Raw genomic sequence first — 21822 nt, forward strand, 5'->3', positions numbered from 1 at the left:
TCAGTTTTTTTTTTTTACAGACGGGTCTAGATTTGGGTCTTGGTCTGAGCTCCCTAAAGGTTCAGGTAGCAGCAATATCGGCCGCATCCAATAGAAGATGGGCAGAAGACCCCTTTAGTAGTGACCTTTCTGAGAGGAGTATTAAAAATCCGCCCTCCGGCCAGGCGCTCCTTTCCAAAGTGGGGTCTTTCATTTGTTTTGGAGGTCCTCTCAGATTAGCCGTTTGCCCCAGTAGAGCAAATTTCACTTTGGAATCTTACATTAGAAACGGTCTTCCTCTTAGCCATAACATCTGGAAAGATAATTTTGGAACTCCACTCACTAGGAATTGGTGAGGAACACATTTCCTTTTTCCCGGATTGTCCCCAAAGTGGCGTCATCAGCTTTCCTAAGAGAACCCTGGGCATTGCCAGTTTTTACTGACATGGATTCCGATACTTGCCACGAATTAGACATCGCCAGAGTGCTGAAAGCCTACTTGGCTGCCACGGAATCTTTTAGGATATCGGAAAGACTATTCATCATCCCTCACGGGAAAAATAGAGGGAAAGATGCCACTAGCAGAACTCTAGCCTCCTGGGTAGTGAAGCTAATCAAAAAAAAAAAAAACGTACATATTCAAGAAGTTGGTGCCTCCAACACAGGTGAAAGCTCATTCCACGAGGGCTGTAGCAGCATCTTGGGCAGCTAGGTATGCAGGGCAGCATCCTGGTCTTCTTGCCATACTTTCATCAGGCATTACAGAATTGATCCAGGATCCCTTTCAACTGTAAACTTTGGAAGGAAGGCACTAAGCTTGGCCATGTCCTCTTGTCTGAATAAAATTTATTTTTTTGTGTGTGCATTATCCCACCCATGTCAGCTATTTATTTATCATTGGTATGCTGCCATGGAGGCACCAGGAAAGCGGGAAATTGTATCATACTTACCGTAATTTCCCTTTCCTGGTGCCAATCATTGGCAGCATACGCTCCCACCCTCGGTATTCTAAATTACAGGAGAATGCTGGGGGAAGGGACCTTCTTGTCTTTTATGCTATGCACTAGTCCTGAGGGAGGAGTCGAGGCGGAGCTCTATCATTGGTATGCTGCCATGGATTGGCACCAGGAAAGGGAAATTACGGTAAGTATGATACAATTTCCCGCTTTTATACATTTACAGTTTCAATTGGGTGTGGGAACACAACAGTGTTTCGCAGCAAACCCACTGCATATAAAGAATATTATACATATTTTGGAATTGCAGCACAAATGAGGACTCAGTTCCACTTTAGATAGTAGTGCGATGCTATGTATATTTAATTCGCTATCCATTTCCTATGCTGGTCGAATAGTTTCCATAGCCGACCGCCTAAGTGTAAATATATGTCATTGTGCAGTTGATTAGTCGTGTCTGACTCTTCGTGACCTCATGGACCACAGCGCCCTAGGCTTTTCTGTCCCCCACTGCCTCCTGTAGCTTGCTTAAAGTGGAGTTCCATCCATTTTAACAAGTTGAGATGTACTTAATCCCCTTTAAATATGCTTTTACCAATGCAAACTATTTTTTTTTCCTTTTTGTAAGGAAATACCATTTTTCTTCTTTATTCATCCGCACTTCCTGGTCCTGCTGCCTATAGGCGATTACGTCACTCGGCGATTGGCAAGGGCTCCTGGGATATTGGCGTTGTGTATCCCAGCAGCCCTTGCGAATCGCCTAATGACGAAATCTCGTGTTATTTCTAGTTCTCAGGGATGTATTGCATTCAGTCCGCGCTCCGCCCCGCCTCCTCTCAGTCAGCGTGGACTAAAAGCATTACATCCTGTAGAGCTCACTGAGATGAGGCGGGGCGGAGCGCGGACTGAATGCAACTTAAGAGCAAACCTACAGAACCTTTCTTGTTTGTAACCTGGGGACCGCCTGTATGCACTGCCTGGCCAAAAAAAAGTTGCCACTTGGAATTAACTAGCAACTAACTAAACTAAGCAATAGGATAGTTACTGCATGTGCCCAAAGAATGAGGTCAGCTGACTGGTCAATTTGGTTGTCGCTGGCTGGTTGGTAAGTTGTGACTGGAAATCTCTTCGTTTTTCTTGACCTGTGTCCGCCCTTCCAATGCTCCTTACCATTAAGACCAGTTATAGGTGGAGGTGGTAACCACTTTTTATATTATTGTTGATATTTATATTGAGCCAGGCAACGCACTGACACCTTTGCTGCCATTGTGCGATGTGCTGGGTGTTCAGTGTGACCCTGTGTCTTTAAGGAGGGGTGGGCTCCCTCTAGTCACCTGTCCTCCATCTATCCCATTAGAATGCATGTGCTCTCATTGTGGAGACTCTTTAAATTGTAGAGTTAGGGACTGCAGATAACAGGGTGCCTGGTCGGGGGCCTGCAGCTTACGCATGTATTTGCAAATGTGTGCAACTAAACCCGTTTTTAACGCATACTGTTAGACAGGTCAATTCGGTTGGTCACTGGCTGGTTGGTAAGTTGTGACTGGAAATCTCTTCATTTTTCTTGACCTACCGCAATATACTGAATGACCAGGTTATTCCATCAATGGATTTTTCTTCCCTGATGGCACGGGCATATTCCAATATGACAATGGCAGGATTCATCGGGCTCAAATTGTGAAAGAGTGGTTCAGGGAGCATGAGACATCATTTTCACACATGGATTGGCCACCACAGAGTCCAGAACTTACCCCCATTGAGAATCTTTGGGATGTGCTGGAGAAGGCTTTGTGCAGTGGTCCGACTCTCCCATCATCAATACAAGATCTTGGTAAAAAATTAATGCAACAGTGGATGGAAATAAATCTTGTGACATTGCAGAAGCTTATCGAAACAATGCCACCGCGTATGCGTGCCGTACTCAAAGCTAAAGGCAGTCCAACGTGTGTGACCTTCTTTTTTTTTTTTTTGGTGGTGACTTTTTTTTTGGCCAGGCAGTGTGTATATATTGCAACATTAAGGGGATTGTAGCTCCACAGGACTGAGTGCAAAAACCGTTAAACTTCAAACAAAAAGGCTTAGTCTCAGCAAACAAATCAAAATAGGGCTTCCAGCAGCGCAAAAGGAAAAAACACAAAATACAGTCCACTTGTCTTCAGCACGAAGAAAAAGTAAAAGGCACATACAGTTTGTGGATGGATCTTCACCCCAAGGCTTTAATAGTCCTTGTTAGATCTTTGCAGCCTCCAGCACTCACAGCTCTCCAAGACAGGTGTATTCACCAACTCCTCCTCACTACCCCACCCATCACTACTTCCTGCCTTTTAAGAGCTACTTCCTGGAGGTTCTTAACCCTGTGTGTGCTGGAATCCCTTTAGTAAGGGGTGGAGACCCTTTTCCCACCCGAATATCACTTCCGGGCCTCCGAAATTCTTGTCCCAAATATCTCTCCATTAACACAGAGAGAACTGCAAGTCAGTTCTCTCCTGATTAAGGCTTTTCCCGGGAATTCCTTATCCATCCCGGGTGACCCCCTGAGTACTGCAACACTTCCCTTAATGGGACCATAACCCAAATATTGGTGCTATATAGCACCCGTTCAGGACCCAACCTTGGCATCCTGTACAACATCAAACTAATGACATATATATATATATATTTTTTCTTTAGGCAGGCGGCTTTTTGATAAAAGTGAGCCCAGCGGCGCATTCACCGGGAGATAACTTTTATAGTCGGCGGGAGAGGTGCCCCCACCGCTCATGACGTCACTTCTCGGGCTTAATGACACAGTCTTTTTTTTTTTGTAAAACCGTTTCTTTTTTTTTTTTTATGGGTAAATGAGAGAAGAAAAATAAATATATAAAAGGGACAATGAAAAAAAAAAGTTCCTCATTCCTCCATACTCACGTGCAGAAGTGAAGGCGAACCCGTACGTAAGTTGAGCCCGCATATGTAAACGTTGTTCAAACCACACGTGAGGTTTTGCTGCGATCCTTAGAGTGAGAGAGATAATTCTAGCGCAAGACCTCCTCTTAAACTCTAAACTGGTAACCTAAGTAACAATTCCCTCACTAAGAAGAGGAAAGTGACTTCTCCTTCGAGTGCAATGCGTAATGTGTATAAAGAGTGGACTTATATGAAAAACCTTTTCCGCACTCAGTACATGAATAAGGCTTCTCCCCCGTGTGTAACCACCCATGTGAGGTATCGCCGCAATCGTTAGAGTGGGAGAAGAATTAATTCTAGCGTTAGACCTCCTCTCAGTGGCAGCTGGTGAATGAAAATTTTAATTTTCGGCGGGACGGCCAGCCGGCAATCAAATCTATCACCCCCTCCCGGGAAGGAGGGCTGGCTGCCCAGCCGAAAAGCCAGCATCCTTACCTGCTCCTTCCCCGAGCAGCTGTGAGTTTCTCTTTTCAGCCAATCAGGAACGGGGTCTCACGACCCGCTTCCTGTTTGGCTGGGAGGAAAATCAGTGTGATAATAGCGAATATTCATTCACTATTGTCATACAACTGGGTGGGCTCAGGGCGCAGTGCTCTGTGCCCCAAGCCCACCCTTTTTTGCAGCCTATTAGAGCCTCTGGCTTTAATCGCGTGCTAAAAAAAAAAATCACCTATTGGAATTCATGCGTCTGGTGCCCTGCATGTAGATTAGGGGGCCGGACGCATGGATAGGGGGGGGGGGGCGGTGCCCCTGCACCCCCAATGGACAGGCTGCCACTGCCTCCTCTGTAACCCTAAACAGGTAACCTGGGTAACAATTCCCTCACTAAGAAGAGGAAAGTGACTTCTTCCAGTGTAATGCGTAATGTGTGTGTTTCCTGCACTCAGGACAGGAATACGGCTTCTCCCCCGTGTGTAACCACCCATGTGAGGTATCGAGGCGATCGTTAGAGCAAGAGAAATAATTCTAGCACTAGACCTCCTCTTTAGCTCTAAACTGGCAACCTGTGGAGAGTTTTAAATTGCCACCTATGGAGATTTTTAAGTACTGTAGTTTGTTACTATTTCACAAGAGTGTGCAGTTTTCAAGCATGACATGTTCAGTATCTATTGACTCGGTGTAACATCATCTTTCACATTATGCAAAAAAAAAAAAATTGGCTAACTTTACTGTTTTGTTTGTTTATTCATTAAAGTGTATTTTTTCAACAAAAAATTGTGTTTGAAAGGCCGCTGTACAAATACAGTTTGATATATAATATTGCAACGACCGCCATTTTATTCTTTAGGGTCTCTGCTGAAAATAAAAAAATAAAAAATGTTTGGAGGTTCTAAGTAATTTTCTATTCAAAATCATTTTTTTTTCAATAAAAAAATACTGATTTTTATTTGCAAACAACACGTCAGAAAAACGCCTGGTCTTTAGGTGGTTAATATACAGAATGTTGTAGCTGACAACTAGATGCCACTAATGCCTATGAATCCAGAGCCATCTAGAGGCCAAATGCAGTATTTTCAGTATTACGTCAATGGTTGGTTTATTACCATGGGTTTAAATAACTTATGTAACTCAATGTCTTCTGTATTTATAAGTGTAGGAGTATGATCTCAGTTATTAGTATGAAACCATGTCTGATAGGGTAAACTAAGGTAAACTAGTGAGCATAATTTTTCTCGAAAAACCTCAGTTAGTAAAATAGTGAAATAACATGTTATGACCAATAGAGGTAGCTGACAATTATAGGGAATCACTATGTTAAATAAAAAAATGTCCAGTATTTACTAAGGTTGGATGAAAGCTTGTCTAATTTATCCAGTTAATTTTTAAAAAAATAGACCTCTAAGTGTTTGTGAAAACTTACACCACAAAATGTACACAGCCAATGACTCAATTTTTTTTCTCCTGCTATCAATGGCCAACACGGGACAACACTTCATCTATGATCTCCTTATGAAGTGTTTCTTACATGATGAAGATCAGCCATGAAGTATATCTGAGGTGTATATCAGGGTGTGCTTCTTCCCCACATGAGAGCTGTGATGTCCAGCAACATTCATATAGAAGACATTTCCCGCACTCAAGGCACTAATACACCTCGAGGATTGTGTGGGATCCCTGATGTACAAGAAGACAGGACTTCAGTGAGGAACAATTCCCTCACTCAGGACAGGAAAGTGGCTTCTCCTCCGTGTGAGATCTCTGATGTACATAAAGACTGGACTTCTGGTAATAACATTTCCCGCACTCAGGACAGGAATACAGCTTCTCCCCATGATGTGTGTAAAGACTAGACTTGTGAGTAACAATTCCCTCACTAAGAAGAGGAAAGTGACTTCTCCTTCGAGTGCAATGTGTAATGTGTATATAGAGTGGATTTATATGAAAAACCTTTTCCGCACTCAGGACAGGAATACGGCTTCTCCCCCGTGTGTAATCTCTGATGTGTATAAAGATTGGACTTATGTGAAAAACATTTCCCACACTCAGGACAGGAATACTTCTCCCCTGTGTGCAATCTCTGATGTCTGTAAAGACCAGACCTATCTGAAAAACCTTTTCCACACTCAGGACAGGTATATGTTTTCTCCCCTGTGTGCAATCTCTGATGCACATCGAGTTCTGATTTGTCTACAAAGCATTTTCTGCACACAGAACAGAAATATGGCTTTTCTCTTGTGTGCAATTTCTGATGTCTGTCAAGATGTGACTTCACTGAAAAACATTTCCCACACTCACTACAGGAATACGGCTTCTCAACTGTATGAGATCTTTTATGCTCATCAAGGTTGAATTTAAAATGGAAACCCTTCCCGCACTCAGTACAGGAAAACCTCTTATCTGTTGGAAGGATGGCCCCATCCCTCACAGTCTGAGGTTCCTCAGGATAAGAGGAATACGATGGTCCATCTACACTGTGTGGTGCCGATTGGACATTTGAGGTAGCCGGGTTTTCTCCTGGACTATACTGTGTGATGTCCTCATCTTCTACTTTACAGTCTGGAGACAAAGTGAGACAATCCTCTGAGGTTTTCCTCATCTCCCGTCCATCTACTAAAATAGAAATAAAAAGATTATTACTAGACATGAGCAGATTGGTTCCCCTAAACCAGGACTCCGCAAACATCAGGCAGCTTTGTCTCTGAGGATCTTACAATTCCCCCCTCAAGGTAACTAGTAAATGGGTCCTCTGATCTCCTACCAGTTCATTTCTTTATTCATGGACCTTAGTCAGAGAGTGAGGAAACAACAAGAACTGTCTTTTATAGGAGTGACAGTGATGAGGGGATTATAGGACGAGTGTCCCCTCCCCCTCTGTCACTCAAGGCTCATTTACACTTGCTTTCACTTCAACAAATACCGTATTAAAGCGCCTACCTCTTCAACATTCTTTTTTGATGGTTCTGTGATGCTTTTTTAAGCTTTAATGAAGCTTGGCAATTGCCCTGATTTCCTATTTGTTTTAAAGGGGCACAATAGTACCCCCATGCTCAGCGGATCCCCAGCTCATTGTTGCCCCTGTACAGCAGATGCCAAGCTCAGCGGGTCCCCAGCTTATTAGTACCCTCATTCAGCATATCCCCTGCTCAGTAGTACTCCCAGCTCTGCTGATGCTCTACTCAGTAGAATCCCCACAGTTGATTATCCCTGCTGAGTAGTAACCCCCAGTTCTGCTGATCCCCTGCTTAGTATTAACCCCCAGCTCTGCTGATCCTTTTCTTAGTAGTAACCCCCAGCTCTGCTAATTCCCTGCTCAGTAGTAACCCCCAGCTCTGCTGATCCATCTCTCGGTAGCAACCCCCAGCTCTCCTTATCCCCTGCTCAGAAGTAGCCTCTAGCTCTGCTGATCCTCTGATTTCCTGATCCTCCTCTCTCTTTGGTCCCTGCTCACCTCTTACTTTATTGCTCCCACATCATGCACTACATGTGACATTGCTAGTTTTTCCTGCTCTGGTCCGTCAGCTCTGCTGATCCACCCCCTCCTCTCTCCAGTACCCCCAGCTCAGTTGTGATCCTCCTCTCTCTCCGGTGCCCCTAGTTCTGTTGTAAACCTCCTCTCTCCAGTTCCCCCAGTTTTGTTATTACCCTCCTCTTTCCAGTGCACCCCAGCTCTGTTGTGATCCTCCTCTTTCTCTGGTACCTGCTCAACTTCTGCCAGTTTGTTCCCTTGCAGCACACAGCATTGCGCACGTTATCCATGCTAGGTTCTTGCTCTGTTGCTAATGCCTCCAGAACTTGTGATCCTCACTCATTCTCTGTCCAGTGCTGGCAGTATGCTGATCTTCCTCCTGCTCTCTCTCCAGTCCATGCAGCAAGCTCATCCCCCTCCCCCTCCCCCTGCTCTCTCTCTGGTGCCTGCAGAGGACTGATCCTCCCCACCCCCCCTTCGTTCTCTGTCTGGTGCCTTCCACTTCAGTACCTACTCTCTCTTGTGTGCAGGTGTTCTAAAATTTGGTCGGACCTGTGAAAAAATCGGAACTCGTCACTTCCGGTCATGAAACAGCTGATGGGCGTCTCAAGTGCGCATGCGCACAAGACAGTATCTTGGTTTGGTAAAATTATAACACATAGCGGGCAGTTGCCTGAGAGGAGGCGGGGCTGAGGTGGGACGGAAGACACTGCCGCGTCATCTGCAGAGCTGAATAGAGGAGGCGGGACGGAGGCGCGGCCGTGTAATAAATGCAGGGCTTAAGCGACTCCTTCTGTTTTATTATCTTTGGTAATTATCGTATTATGTATCCTTAGGATTTCAAAACATTTAGTATTTCTATAATACAAAATAAGAAATACTAAATGTAATGAAATCCTAAGGATAAATAATACGATAATTACTAAAGATAATAAAACAGAAGGAGTCGCTTAAGCCCTGCATTTATTACACGGCCGCACCTCCGTCCCGCCCCCTCTATTCAGCTCTGCAGATGACGCGGTGGTGTCTTCCGTCCCACCTCAGCCCCGCCTGCTCTCAATCAGCTGTCCGCTGTCTGTTATAATTTTGCCAAACCTCAAAAAATGTCTTCTGCGCATGCGCATGGACGACTCCATCAGCTGTTTTTGTGATGCTCTGTCCACCGGAAGTGACGAGGTCCGATTTTTTTCACGGGTCCGACAAAATTTTACAACACCGGCTGATCCTCTCCCCTCCTGTGCTGTTCACTGTTGCTGGCAGTGTGCTAATCCTCCCCCACCATTCTCTCTCATGTAGTGGCAAAGTGCTGACCCCCCCCATCCTCTTTCTCTCCTGTTTGTGCAGCAAGCTGATCCCTACCACCACTCTCCTTGGTGCCTCCAGCTCTTCCCTCACCTTCCCCTTTTAACTTTCTATGAGTCAGTCTGCTGTTGCCTGTACCTCTGTCTGGTTCGGTCCTGCTCCTTGCAAACACAAGAAATACTGCACTTCCTTATTTAGTCCATGATTTAGTCAACAGCGGGGCTGAGCCCCACCAGAGGTCAGAGAGTGAGGATGGGGGGAGAACAACCAAGATGAAGACTGGACTGATCCTGAAGACTACCATCATTGGGTTACTGACTCCTCCCTCATTATTACTTTCTGTTTAAGGTTTCAAAATTTGAGGATGTTATCACATTACTATCAACATGTAAAAGTCTGTGCTCCAATCAAATCATCAGATATAAAATGTCCAGCTGGTAGAAAATGGGTGTAATAAAAGAGAATCCATATTATGTGTATACAGTGGGTACGGAAAGTATTCAGACCCCCTTAAATTTTTCACTCTTTGTTATATTGCAGCCATTTGCTAAAATCATTTAAGTTCATTCTTCTTCCTCATGAATGTACACACAGCTCCCCATATTGACGGAAAAACACAGAATTGTTGACATTGTTGCAGATTTATTAAAAAAGAAAAACTGAAATATCACATGGTCCTAAGTATTCAGACCCTTTGCTGTGACACTCATATATTTAACTCAGGTGCTTTCCATTTCTTCTGATCATCCTTGTGATGGTTCTACACCTTCATTTGAGTCCAGCTGTGTTTGATTATACTGATTGGACTTGATTAGGAAAGCCACACACCTGTTTATATAAGACCTTCCAGATCACAATGCATGTCAGAGCAAATGAGAATCATGAGGTCAAAGGAACTGCCTGAAGAGCTCAGAGACAGAATTGTGGCAAGGCACAGATCTGGCCAAGGTTACAAAAATATTTCTGCTGCACTTAAGGTTCCTAAGAGCACAGTGGCCTCCATAATCCTCAAATGGAAGACGTTTGGGATGACCAGAACCCTTCCTAGAGCTGGCCGTCCGGCCAAACTGAGCTATCGGGGGAGAAGAGCCTTGGTGAGAGAGGTAAAGAAGAACCCAAAGATCACTGTGGCTGAGCTCCAGAGATGCAGTCAGGAGATGGGAGAAAGTTGTAGAAAGTCAACCATCACTGCAGCCCTCCACCAGTCAGGGCTTTATGGCAGAGTGGCCCAACGGAAGCCTCTCCTCAGTGTAAGACACATGAAAGCCCGCATGGAGTTTGCTAAAAAACACCTGAAGGACTCCAAGATGGTGAGAAATAAGATTCTCTGGTCTGATGAGACCAAAATAGAACTTTTTGGCCTTAATTCTAAGCGGTATGTGTGGCGAAAACCAGGCACTGCTCATCACCTGTCCAATACAGTCCCAACAGTGAAGCATGGTGGCGGCAGCATCATGCTGTGGGGGTGTTTTTCAGCTGCAGGGACAGGACGACTGGTTGCAATCGAGGGAAAGATGAATGCGGCCAAGTACAGGGATATCCTGGACAAAAACCTTCTCCAGAGTGCTCTGGACCTCAGACTGGGCCGAAGGTTTACCTTCCAACAAGACAATAACCCTAAGCACACAGCTAAAATAACGAAGGAGTGGCTTCACAACAACTCCGTGACTGTTCTTGAATGGCCCAGCCAGAGCCCTGACTTAAACCCAATTGAGCATCTCTGGAGAGACCTAAAAATGGCTGTCCACCAACGTTTACCATCCAACCTGACAGAACTGGAGAGGATCTGCAAGGAGGAATGGCAGAGGATCCCCAAATCCAGGTGTGAAAGACTTGTTGCATCTTTCCCAAAAAGACTCCTGGCTGTATTAGATCAAAAGGGGGCTTCTACTAAATACTGAGCAAAGGGTCTGAATACTTAGGACCATGTGATATTTCAGTTTTTCTTTTTTAATAAATCTGCAACAATGTCAACAATTCTGTGTTTTTCTGTCAGTATGGGGTGCTATGTGTACATTCATGAGGAAGAAGAATGAACCTAAATGATTTTAGCAAATGGCTGCAATATAACAAAGAGTGAAAAATTTAAGGGGGTCTGAATACTTTCCGTACCCACTGTATATAGCAGTGGGTAGAGGGGAGAGAGCAGAAGTCAGGACTATGTAATGTACAACATATTGTAGTAGATACATGGAAGAGAGCTCAGGAAAGTGAACAGGGGATTACAGGCTGATATCACCCAATCCTTACCCTACTCTGGACCAATCAGTGAGCAGTATGGGTGGAGGAATGTATTTAGTTTTAATGACCCACCTGTGCTGATTTCTGTAGGAGTGTCCTCCTCTATAAATGTCCCCGTTATTCCATCCTCCTCCATAGACTGCTGATCATCCCTCACATACATCTCTTCTTCTTCTGCTTTAACCTCAAATTCTATATCTATTGGATCTCCACTCTAATATAGGAAAATGGAAGTGAATATCATCAGTAAAATATATTATTATTGTGACAATACATAAAAAAAAACCTACACATCACCTCTACGAGTCCATGTTCTAGATTAGTGATCGCGGGATGCAGCATTTTGCTTGCCTTTATCCAACTCTTGGGGAACTAGTTCATCCAATGACACCAACACTGGGCCATAATTCCCTCTGTCACAGAAGGACAAAATTCCATCCACTGACATCAACAATGGGGCAGTATTCTTTCCACTATCACCAAAGATAGGGCATTGTTTTCTCCCACTGGATGCCAGGACATTTTCTAATTTCCCACTGGCCCTAGTCCGCACCTCCCTAAAGTCTGAAAGACATTAAACTGGCATTTTTTTTTTTTTTTTTAGAAAGCTTGGAGATCCTTGATCCTAGATGTTCTGTCCCACCAACCTTGTAACATTGAGGGATGGTGTGCTCTTCCTGTGTGGAATCCCGGGAATACAGAGGACGGGGACATCTCTCTGGTGGGTTCCTGTAGCTGGATGACTCAACCATGGTGTCCTGGTACAGATCTTTGTGTACTTTTAGGGACTCCGACTCTTCCATCACCCCATCCTCATCATCCTCCTCTTTTATCTCTTCTTTAACTTCAACTTTAGAATCTCTCAGGTCTCCACTCTGTATATATAATAAAAATGACATGAATTGTAACAATGCAGATAATGTACAGATCCTAATGATACTATCAGTGATTCTTCCTCATCTACCTGATGATGGTGATGGATGGTGTGACCTTCCTGTGTGGAATCCCGGGAATACAGAGGACGGGGACATCTCTCTGGTAGGCTCCTGGTATTAGATGGCTCCATCATATCCTTGTGTCTTTTTGAACATTCCTTCATCACTCCATACTCCTCATCCTCCTCTTTATACTCTTCTTTAACATCAATATTATCATCCCCAAGGTTTCCACTCTGAAAATATAATAAAACATTAACTGTAACAAACATGCTGTGTATAAATCAGAACTACCAATGATTGTCAATCATCTACCTGATGATGGTGAGGGATGGTGTGACCTTCCTGTGTGGAATCCCAGGAATACAGAGGACGGGGACATCTCTCTGGTGGGTTCCCATTACTGGATCCATCTGTAGGAAACACACACACTGACTGAATACATTGTTTCTATGCGTTTATCAGATGATGGGGGATCTAGGTGGATCCTCCGTACTGCTCTCTCCTTTACAATAAAGTCTCCTCTTACCCGGTGATGTGAGGGGCGGCTGATTCTCCATCATGACGTCCTTGTAGAGATCCTTGTGTCCTTCTAAATACTCCCACTCCTCCATGGAGAAATAGACAGTGACATCCTGACACCTTATAGGAACCTGACACACACAATGATACAGTCACCATCCAGACACATCCCTTGTCTGTTACTGGATAATGTCCCAGAATTCCCAGCAGCGCTCACCTCTCCTCCATGATCTCTCTGGTAACTTCTATAATCTTCTTTTTATTTCTCTATTCTATCAGGGATGGAGGTGGAGGCAATGTGATGGTCATATGATCACCGGACTTCACAGGAGGAAAACTCTAGATTTTAACATAAATAGTAAAATCAAATGATATTCCCAGAATCCTCCTCACCTCTCTTGTCAAGTCTCCATGTATTTAAAGCCTTACTTCAGGCTGCAATATAATTCACTGCTCTGCCCCCCCCCCCCCACCCCCAACATTTTGTAGGTTAAAAGCTTGTCCCAAGCATTCTGGTATCATTACATACAACATATATCCTGCTTTGCACATGAGAATGCCAAGGGTCCACCCACATTCTAAGAGAAGAGGAAAAAAAAGGTAAATGGCCAGATAGAGTGACATTGAGAGGAGGAGCTGTATGGTCATTCTGATGTCATAGGATTCTTGGACTCTGGATGGAGGGGCATTGGGAGGAGGAGGAGCTGTGAGGTCAGTGGGATGTCATAGGATTCTCTGACTCTGGTTGGAGGGACATTGGGAGGAGGAGCTGTGAGGTCAGTGTGATGTCATAGGATTCTCTGACTCTGGTTGGAGGGATAATGGGAGGAGGAGCTGTGAGGTCAGTGTGATGTCATAGGATTCTCTGACTCTGGTTGGAGGGATAATGGGAGGAGGAGCTGTGAGGTCAGTGTGATGTCATAGGATTCTCTGACTCCGGTTGGAGGGACATTGGGAGGAGGAGCTGTGAGGTCAATGTGATGTCATAGAATTCTCTGACTCTAGTTGGAGGGAATAATGAAGAGAGATAACACCGATCAGGCTAGTCAAAGTCCACGATTCAAGGTGGGTGCTGAACCTCGGCTTGCCACCAGGAGATACATAAAATAATAAAATGGTCCCACACCACCACGGAATCCAATGAAGAAAAGTTGCTTTATTCACATAAGTGGTACAAGGTACAGCAGGGTAGGACAGTAGACGAGTTTCACACTACTGCTACGTGCATGTTCTTTAGTGAAACGCGTCTACTGTCCTACCCTGTTGTACCTTGTACCACTTATGTGAATAAAGTAACTTTTCTTCATTGGATTCCATGGTGGCGTGCGACCATTTTCTTCTTTTATGTATCTAGTTGGAGGGACATTGGAAGGAGGAGCTGTGAGGTCAGTGTGATATCATAGGAAACTCTGACTCTGGTTGGAGGGACATTGGGAGGAGGAGCTGTAGGGTCAGTGTGATGTCATAGGAAACTCTGACTCTGGTTGGAGGGACATTGGGAGGGGGAGCTGTGAGGGGCACTCTGTACACAGAATGATTTATCCTGGGTGCGTCCCTCCTCTCCTAGGCTGAAAGATGAACGTTGTCTTTGGGCTTTGCCAGGACACATTATATTCCTGTGATCTCCGTGTACTCCGGAGACTTTACTCATCACATTTTAGGATAAATATCGAAGACTGTGATTATTATGGAGACATTTGTTTTCAGGACATTTACTACAAATTACATGTTTCCCTCTTTCTTCCTATTTGACTCTTATAATAGAAATATATACATTATCCAATCCCAAATAAATAACCACCCATCCCCCACCACTGATAAAAGTCATATAATTTGTTAGTATAGACTGATGAGGCGAGAAAGTGATTGGTGGGAAAGGGGACACATCTCCAAAATGAGGAGAAAGTTCCGGCCCCGTAAGTGCGGAAATGTTCTGCCCCTGAAGGGGTTAATCTAGGTTTCCACACTATATATGTGTGTATCATCATCTGCTGGAGATAAAAGAGGTCACAGTGACTATGGAGGAAGAGGACGGACATGACGGGGAGGGGGGGGGGGTTACTGGGTGTAAATAGAAAATAAGATTTTATTACCTCCTCTGCTGCCACTTCCAGCAATGTCTCCTCTCTACTTCCTCCCGACTCACCTCTCACCCGGAACTTACTATTTATACCTGACATCACTTCCTGTCTGTACCTGACATCACTTCCTGCCTTCCATAGAGACTTCCTTCCTGTCTTCCTGAGTAGAAGTGTGATCATCACCTTGTGGAGCTCAAAGGAACTGCAGCTCTGAGACATGACTAAAGCCCCGTACACACGATCAGATTATCGAACGATCTGTTCCGTTTTCTGTTGCATGCTAGTCTCATATTGAAAGTGAAGAGGTTATTTTCATACGAATTTTCCTGTACGACAGAATTCAACTTCACAAGTGATGTCATGTGTTGAATTGTTTTGTATGTGTTCTTTCGTCTCTGAGCATGCCTAGTCTTGCTCTTAAGATTTTTTTCAGACGAAAACTGTACTAATGAAACGAAAATCGGACGTTGTGTCGACGTACGATAAAAAATTTATAGCCTGCACATCCAGTTTTTGTCGTCCGAAAATCCGTAATCGGCTGTCGAAAGCACTATACTAACAATCCGAAAATCGGCAGATCATTCATCGGACAAAATTTCCCTTCCGATTTTCGTATCGTGTGTACGGGCCTTTACTGTGAACACGGCCTTGTGCTGTGTGTGTATGTACTGTATATTCAATTTGCCAGGACAGTCATTCTTTTCAGCTATTTATTCCACAATGTCTGTGTCCTGGGCTGTGTCTTGAGAGTCACAATTGATTGGGTAAATGGAGTAGCCGTTTTATTTATCAAACGTTTATTTATGATTATCAAACATGTATTTATGATTAAGCAGATATATTGCATGTATATGTTGTTAGAAGTCATATTGTATAACAGCTGTTGTGTTCAAATGCCATTTACACCTCCAGCTATATAGATTGCTATCTCGGCCTTGAACTGTTCCTCCAAGGAGTCAAACTACGGGAAGTAACAAGTCTATGTGAACAGCTGTTAGCATATCAATGAATGTCATCAGAGACGCAGATGAAACTTCTGAGAAAGTCCCACCTATCTTAGGCTATATAAATTGTATTACAAGTCACACTAAGTTACTGTATTGCTCTCCAAACATGTCTTTCTACCTACATGTTTGTAAAATAAATACATCTATTTTCCAATCTGGCTTCAACAGTCTAAATATTACTGAAACCCCCATGAGATTTGGGTTCCCTCTACACAAGTAAAGTGTAAATGTGCAATGGGCTCGTATGCCCATGTGTGATGATCTGCAGGACAGGGAGAGAGGAGACATGTGTGATGATTTGCAGCAGGGCAGGGAGAAATGAGACATGTGTGATGATCTGCAGGGCAGGGAGAGAGGAGACGTGTGATAATCTGCAGGGCAGGGAGAAATGAGACATGTGTGATGATCTGCAGGGCAGGGAGAGAGGAGACGTGTGATAATCTGCAGGGCAGGGAGAAATGAGACATGTGTGATGATCTGCAGGGCGAGGGCAGGGAGAGAGGAGACATGTGTGATGATTTGCAGCAGGGCAGGGAGAGAGGAGACATGTGTGATGATCTGCAGGAAGAGAGGAGACATATGTGATGTTCTTTAGGGCAGGGAGAGAGGAAACATGTGTGATGATCTGCAGAAAGAGAGGAGACATATGTGATGTTCTTTAGGGCAGGGAGAGAGGAAACATGTGTGATGATCTGCAGAAAGAGAGGAGACATATGTGATGTTCTTTAGGGCAGGGAGAGAGGAAACATGTGATGTTCTTTAGGGCAGGGAGTGAGGAAACATGTGTGATGATCTGCAGGGCAGGGAGAGAGGAGACGTGTGATGATCTGCAGGGCAGATTGAGAGGAGACATGTGTGATGATCTGCAGGGCAGGGTGGAGGAGACATGTGTGATGATCTGCAGGGCAAGGAGAGTGTGTGATGATTTACAGCAGGGCAGAGAGAAATGAGACACGTGTGATGTTCTGCAGGGCAGGGAGAGAGGAGACGTGTGATGTTCTGCAGGGCAGGGAGAGAGGAGACGTGTGTAATGTTCTGCAGGGCAGGGAGAGAGGAGACGTGTGTGATGTTCTGCAGGGCAGGGAGAGAGGAGACGTATGTGACGTTCTGCAGGCAGGGAGAGAGGAGACGTGTGTGTGACGTTCTGCAGGGCAGGGAGAGAGGAGACGTATGTGATGTTCTGCAGGGCAGGGAGAGAGGAGACGTGTGTAATGTTCTGCAGGGCAGGGAGAGAGGAGACATGTGTAATGTTCTGCAGGGCAGGGAGAGAGGAGAGGTGTGATGTTCTGCAGGGCAGGGAGAGAGGAGACGTGTGTGACGTTCTGCAGGGCAGGGAGAGAGGAGACGTGTAATGTTCTGCAGGGCAGGGAGAGAGGAGACATGTGTAATGTTCTGCAGGGCAGGGAGAGAGGAGAGGTGTGATGTTCTGCAGGGCAGGGAGAGAGGAGACGTGTGTGACGTTCTGCAGGGCAGGGAGAGAGGAGACATGTGTAATGTTCTGCAGGGCAGGGAGAGAGGAGACGTGTGATGTTCTGCAGGGCAGGGAGAGAGGAGACGTGTGTGATGTTCTGCAGGGCAGGGAGAGAGGAGACGTGTGTGATGTTCTGCAGGGCAGGGAGAGAGGAGACGTGTGTGTAACGTTTTGCAGGGCAGGGAGAGAGGAGACGTGTAATGTTCTGCAGGGCAGGGAGAGAGGAGACGTGTGTAATGTTCTGCAGGGCAGGGAGAGAGGAGACGTGTGTGATGTTCTGCAGGGCAGGGAGAGAGGAGACGTGTGTGATGTTCTGCAGGGCAGGGAGAGAGGAGACGTGTGTGATGTTCTGCAGGGCAGGGAGAGAGGAGACATGTGTAATGTTCTGCAGGGCAGGGAGAGAGGAGACGTGTGTGTGACGTTCTGCAGGGCAGGGAGAGAGGAGACGTATGTGTGACGTTCTGCAGGGCAGGGAGAGAGGAGACGTGTGTAATGTTCTGCAGTGCGGGGAGAGAGGAGACGTGTGTGATGTTCTGCAGGGCAGGGAGAGAGGAGACGTATGTGATGTTCTGCAGGGCAGGGAGAGAGGAGACGTGTGTAATGTTCTGCAGGGCAGGGAGAGAGGAGACATGTGTAATGTTCTGCAGGGCAGGGAGAGAGGAGAGGTGTGATGTTCTGCAGGGCAGGGAGAGAGGAGACGTGTGTGACGTTCTGCAGGGCAGGGAGAGAGGAGACATGTGTAATGTTCTGCAGGGCAGGGAGAGAGGAGACGTGTGATGTTCTGCAGGGCAGGGAGAGAGGAGACGTGTGTGATGTTCTGCAGGGCAGGGAGAGAGGAGACGTGTGTAATGTTCTGCAGGGCAGGGAGAGAGGAGACATGTGTAATGTTCTGCAGGGCAGGGAGAGAGGAGACGTGTGTGTAACGTTTTGCAGGGCAGGGAGAGAGGAGACGTGTAATGTTCTGCAGGGCAGGGAGAGAGGAGACGTGTGTAATGTTCTGCAGGGCAGGGAGAGAGGAGACGTGTGTAATGTTCTGCAGGGCAGGGAGAGAGGAGACGTGTGTAATGTTCTGCAGGGCAGGGAGAGAGGAGACGTGTGTGATGTTCTGCAGGGCAGGGAGAGAGGAGACGTGTGTGATGTTCTGCAGGGCAGGGAGAGAGGAGACGTGTGTAATGTTCTGCAGGGCAGGGAGAGAGGAGACGTGTGTGATGTTCTGCAGGGCAGGGAGAGAGGAGACGTATGTGACGTTCTGCAGGCAGGGAGAGAGGAGACGTGTGTGTGACGTTCTGCAGGGCAGGGAGAGAGGAGACGTGTGTGACGTTCTGCAGGGCAGGGAGAGAGGAGACATGTGTAATGTTCTGCAGGGCAGGGAGAGAGGAGACGTGTGATGTTCTGCAGGGCAGGGAGAGAGGAGACGTGTGTGATGTTCTGCAGGGCAGGGAGAGAGGAGACGTGTGTGTAACATTTTGCAGGGCAGGGAGAGAGGAGACGTGTAATGTTCTGCAGGGCAGGGAGAGAGGAGACGTGTGTAATGTTCTGCAGGGCAGGGAGAGAGGAGACGTGTGTAATGTTCTGCAGGGCAGGGAGAGAGGAGACGTGTAATGTTCTGCAGGGCAGGGAGAGAGGAGACGTGTAATGTTCTGCAGGGCAGGGAGAGAGGAGACGTGTGTAATGTTCTGCAGGGCAGGGAGAGAGGAGACGTGTGTGATGTTCTGCAGGGCAGGGAGAGAGGAGACGTGTGTGATGTTCTGCAGGGCAGGGAGAGAGGAGACGTGTGTAATGTTCTGCAGGGCAGGGAGAGAGGAGACGTGTGTGACGTTCTGCAGGCAGGGAGAGAGGAGACGTGTGTGTGACGTTCTGCAGGGCAGGGAGAGAGGAGACGTATGTGTGACGTTCTGCAGGGCAGGGAGAGAGGAGACGTGTGATTGATCTTCAGGGAGAGAGGAGACAGGTGTGATGTTCTGCAGGGCTGAAGACAGTGAGAGGTAATGAAATGCTGTAACCTCTGACAACCAATCAGCGATCGATAATGATAACGAGTACCCTCTAGCAACCAGTGGGTGAGTGTGGACCAGTTCTTTGCTAACATTATTAACGTTTTTTATAGATAAGTCGATGTGATATGGGATGTTGGGGGTGGAGAGTGAAATTGCATGGGGGGGGGGGGGGGCAAAGAAAAGGTTTGCCCAGGGTCCAATCATTATTAAAGACAGCTCTGACCTGTGCTTGCACCCTCTGTTCCACACTAGCAGACACAAAGCCCTGGAAGCAATGCACTCAGACACAAACACTGAATGTCATGAAAGCATTACTCATATTAAGTCCTCTTTTCAGCATCTTAAAGCGGAGTTCCACCCTGGATTTTTTTTTTTTTTAATACCCCCGGGACAGTCAGGGCTAGTGCATTCCACAATGGATAGTCTCTGATCTGTCCCGGGTTGCACTTACCTGTTAGGACAAATACTTACCTTGCAAACGTCTTGTCCAGCGCTGCCATCTCAGATGTGGGCAGCTTGAAGCCAGCGAGATCCCCTTCGGCGTCTTCTTCCGCCTTCTTTGGTCCCACGATGCTCTGCGCCGGCCCCGACGTCACTTCCGGTGCACACGCGCGTCATCCCTCTACAGCTTCTGGGCATGCCCAGAAGCTGTTTAGAAGGGGATGACGCGCGCGACCCGGAACTGACGTCGGGGCCGGTGCAGGCGCAATGATTCCTGGGAGCTATGACGTTCAGCTCCCAGGAATCATTGCAGAGCCAGGAAGTGACGACGGGCCGCGGCCGAGGAAGGAGGAAGAAGGAAGTAAGGTAAGTATTTTTTCTTCGCTACGAGGTAAGTAAAAAAAAAAAAAATATGCGATTATCCATTTCTTTTTCAGGTGACCCGGAGCGAGAAGATGGAGGGAAGTATAAAAATAGGGTGGAACTCCACTTTAAGTACAGTATACAAAGCAGGATATGACCGGGCAATATTTCTGTTAAACCAATGGAGAATATCCACCTATAGTTTACCACCAATAGGGGACAGAGCCTTTTTTTTGGGGTGTGGTCTATGTACCCCAAACATATTCATTATCCAATCATGAAAATACTTATTTTTTTTATTCATGAGCATACTGAAAGGCGTGCTTAAAGCAGAGTTCCACCCAAAAGTGGAACTTCCGCTTTAAATACTCCTGACCCCCTGACATGCCACATTTGGCATGTCATTTTTTTTTGGGGGGGGGGGGGGTCGGTATCTAGATTTGACAGGTACCCCCTCCTACTTCCGCTCGGGCCGCCTAGGCAGCTCGAAATGGAAGTTCTCTCCCCCTCCCTCCCTGCAATCTTCTGGGACACGTCAGAGGTCCCAGAAGATTGCCCGGCCATTCACTTTGCGCACCACGACTCGCACATGCGCAGTGCGCACCCGGCTGTGAGGCCGCAAGCTGTCACAGCCGGATGCCCACACTAGAGACGCTGGTGCCACCGAGAGGAGAGGAAGAGGAGCGAGGCTTCGGGCGGCCGCATCGCTGGATCGTATGTTTATTAAAAGTCAGCAGCTACACTTTTTTGTAGCTGCTGACTTTTTATAAACACAAAAACGGCTGGAACTCCGCTTTAATAAAGCCATATCGTTTGCCATAAAAAATTCCACTCCGCAAGCAAGTTCCTCTTTTTCTATAGAAGCCTCTGGGCATAATTCCAGGTACATTTCATAACGTTGTAAGTCCCTCTTTTTCTATAGAAGCCTCTGGGCATAATGCCAGGTACATTTCATAACGTTGTAAGTCCCTCTTTTTCTATAGAAGCCTCTGGGCATAATTCCAGGTACATTTCATAACGTTGTAAGTCCCTCTTTTTCTATAGAAGCCTCTGGGCATAATGCCAGGTACATTTCATAACGTTGTAAGTTCCTCTTTTTCTATAGAAGCCTCTGGGCATAATGCCAGGTACATTTCATAACGTTGTAAGTCCCTCTTTTTCTATAGAAGCCTCTGGGCATAATGCCAGGTACATCTCATAACGTTGTAAGTCCCTCTTTTTCTATAGAAGCCTCTGGGCATAATTCCAGGTACATTTCATAACGTTGTAAGTTCCTCTTTTTCTATAGAAGCCTCTGGGCATAATGGCAGGTACATCTCATAACGTTGTAAGCTCATACTTGCCAACTGTCCCGTTTTTGCTGGGAAATTCCCAGCAAATAGTAGCCTGTCCCAGGTAATGTACATTGTCCCTGGAAGCGCCCATTAATTGGGCTGCCCGTAAATGTTACCCAGAAGTAGTGCAGCTGAATTGGAGAATTATTCCAACTCTGCTACTTTGGCCTTAAGTTTGAAATTCCCTTTTTCATTTCTTGTAATTCTCTTTATATTGAGTAGACCCTATAATCTGATAAGTAGGCGGAAATTAATTATTCAGGGTGGGCGGAGCTTCAGGGAAGTGGGTGTGGTAAGTAATAGCTGTGCTGCAAAGTGTCCCTGGAATTTTTTTTCAAAT

At 46.1% G+C, this 21822-nt stretch overlaps 3 protein-coding genes and 1 long non-coding RNA gene across 4 annotated transcripts in view; 2 read left to right on the forward strand and 2 right to left on the reverse strand.

Moving 5' to 3' along the window:
• LOC309550737 (uncharacterized protein) overlaps window positions 1-21822 on the reverse strand; it is a 578111-nt gene that overhangs the window by 326091 nt on the left and 230198 nt on the right. The window lies entirely within an intron of this gene.
• Window positions 1-21822, forward strand: part of LOC309550685 (uncharacterized protein) — a 903485-nt gene that overhangs the window by 199200 nt on the left and 682463 nt on the right. The window lies entirely within an intron of this gene.
• The window catches only part of LOC309550800, an 82682-nt gene that overhangs the window by 48114 nt on the left and 12746 nt on the right, over window positions 1-21822 (forward strand). The window lies entirely within an intron of this gene.
• LOC309550757 (uncharacterized protein) overlaps window positions 6160-21822 on the reverse strand; it is a 245401-nt gene continuing 229738 nt past the window's right edge. Inside the window, exon 2 of the mRNA XM_082251095.1 lies at window positions 6160-6932. Coding sequence (XP_082107221.1) covers window positions 6196-6932 — 737 coding nt within the window. The 3' untranslated portion in view covers window positions 6160-6195. The remainder of the gene's footprint in view (window positions 6933-21822) is intronic.

The sequence above is a fragment of the Pelophylax lessonae genome (genome assembly GCF_965119305.1).
Source record: "Pelophylax lessonae genome assembly, chromosome: 3".
Lineage (NCBI taxonomy): Eukaryota > Metazoa > Chordata > Amphibia > Anura > Ranidae > Pelophylax > Pelophylax lessonae.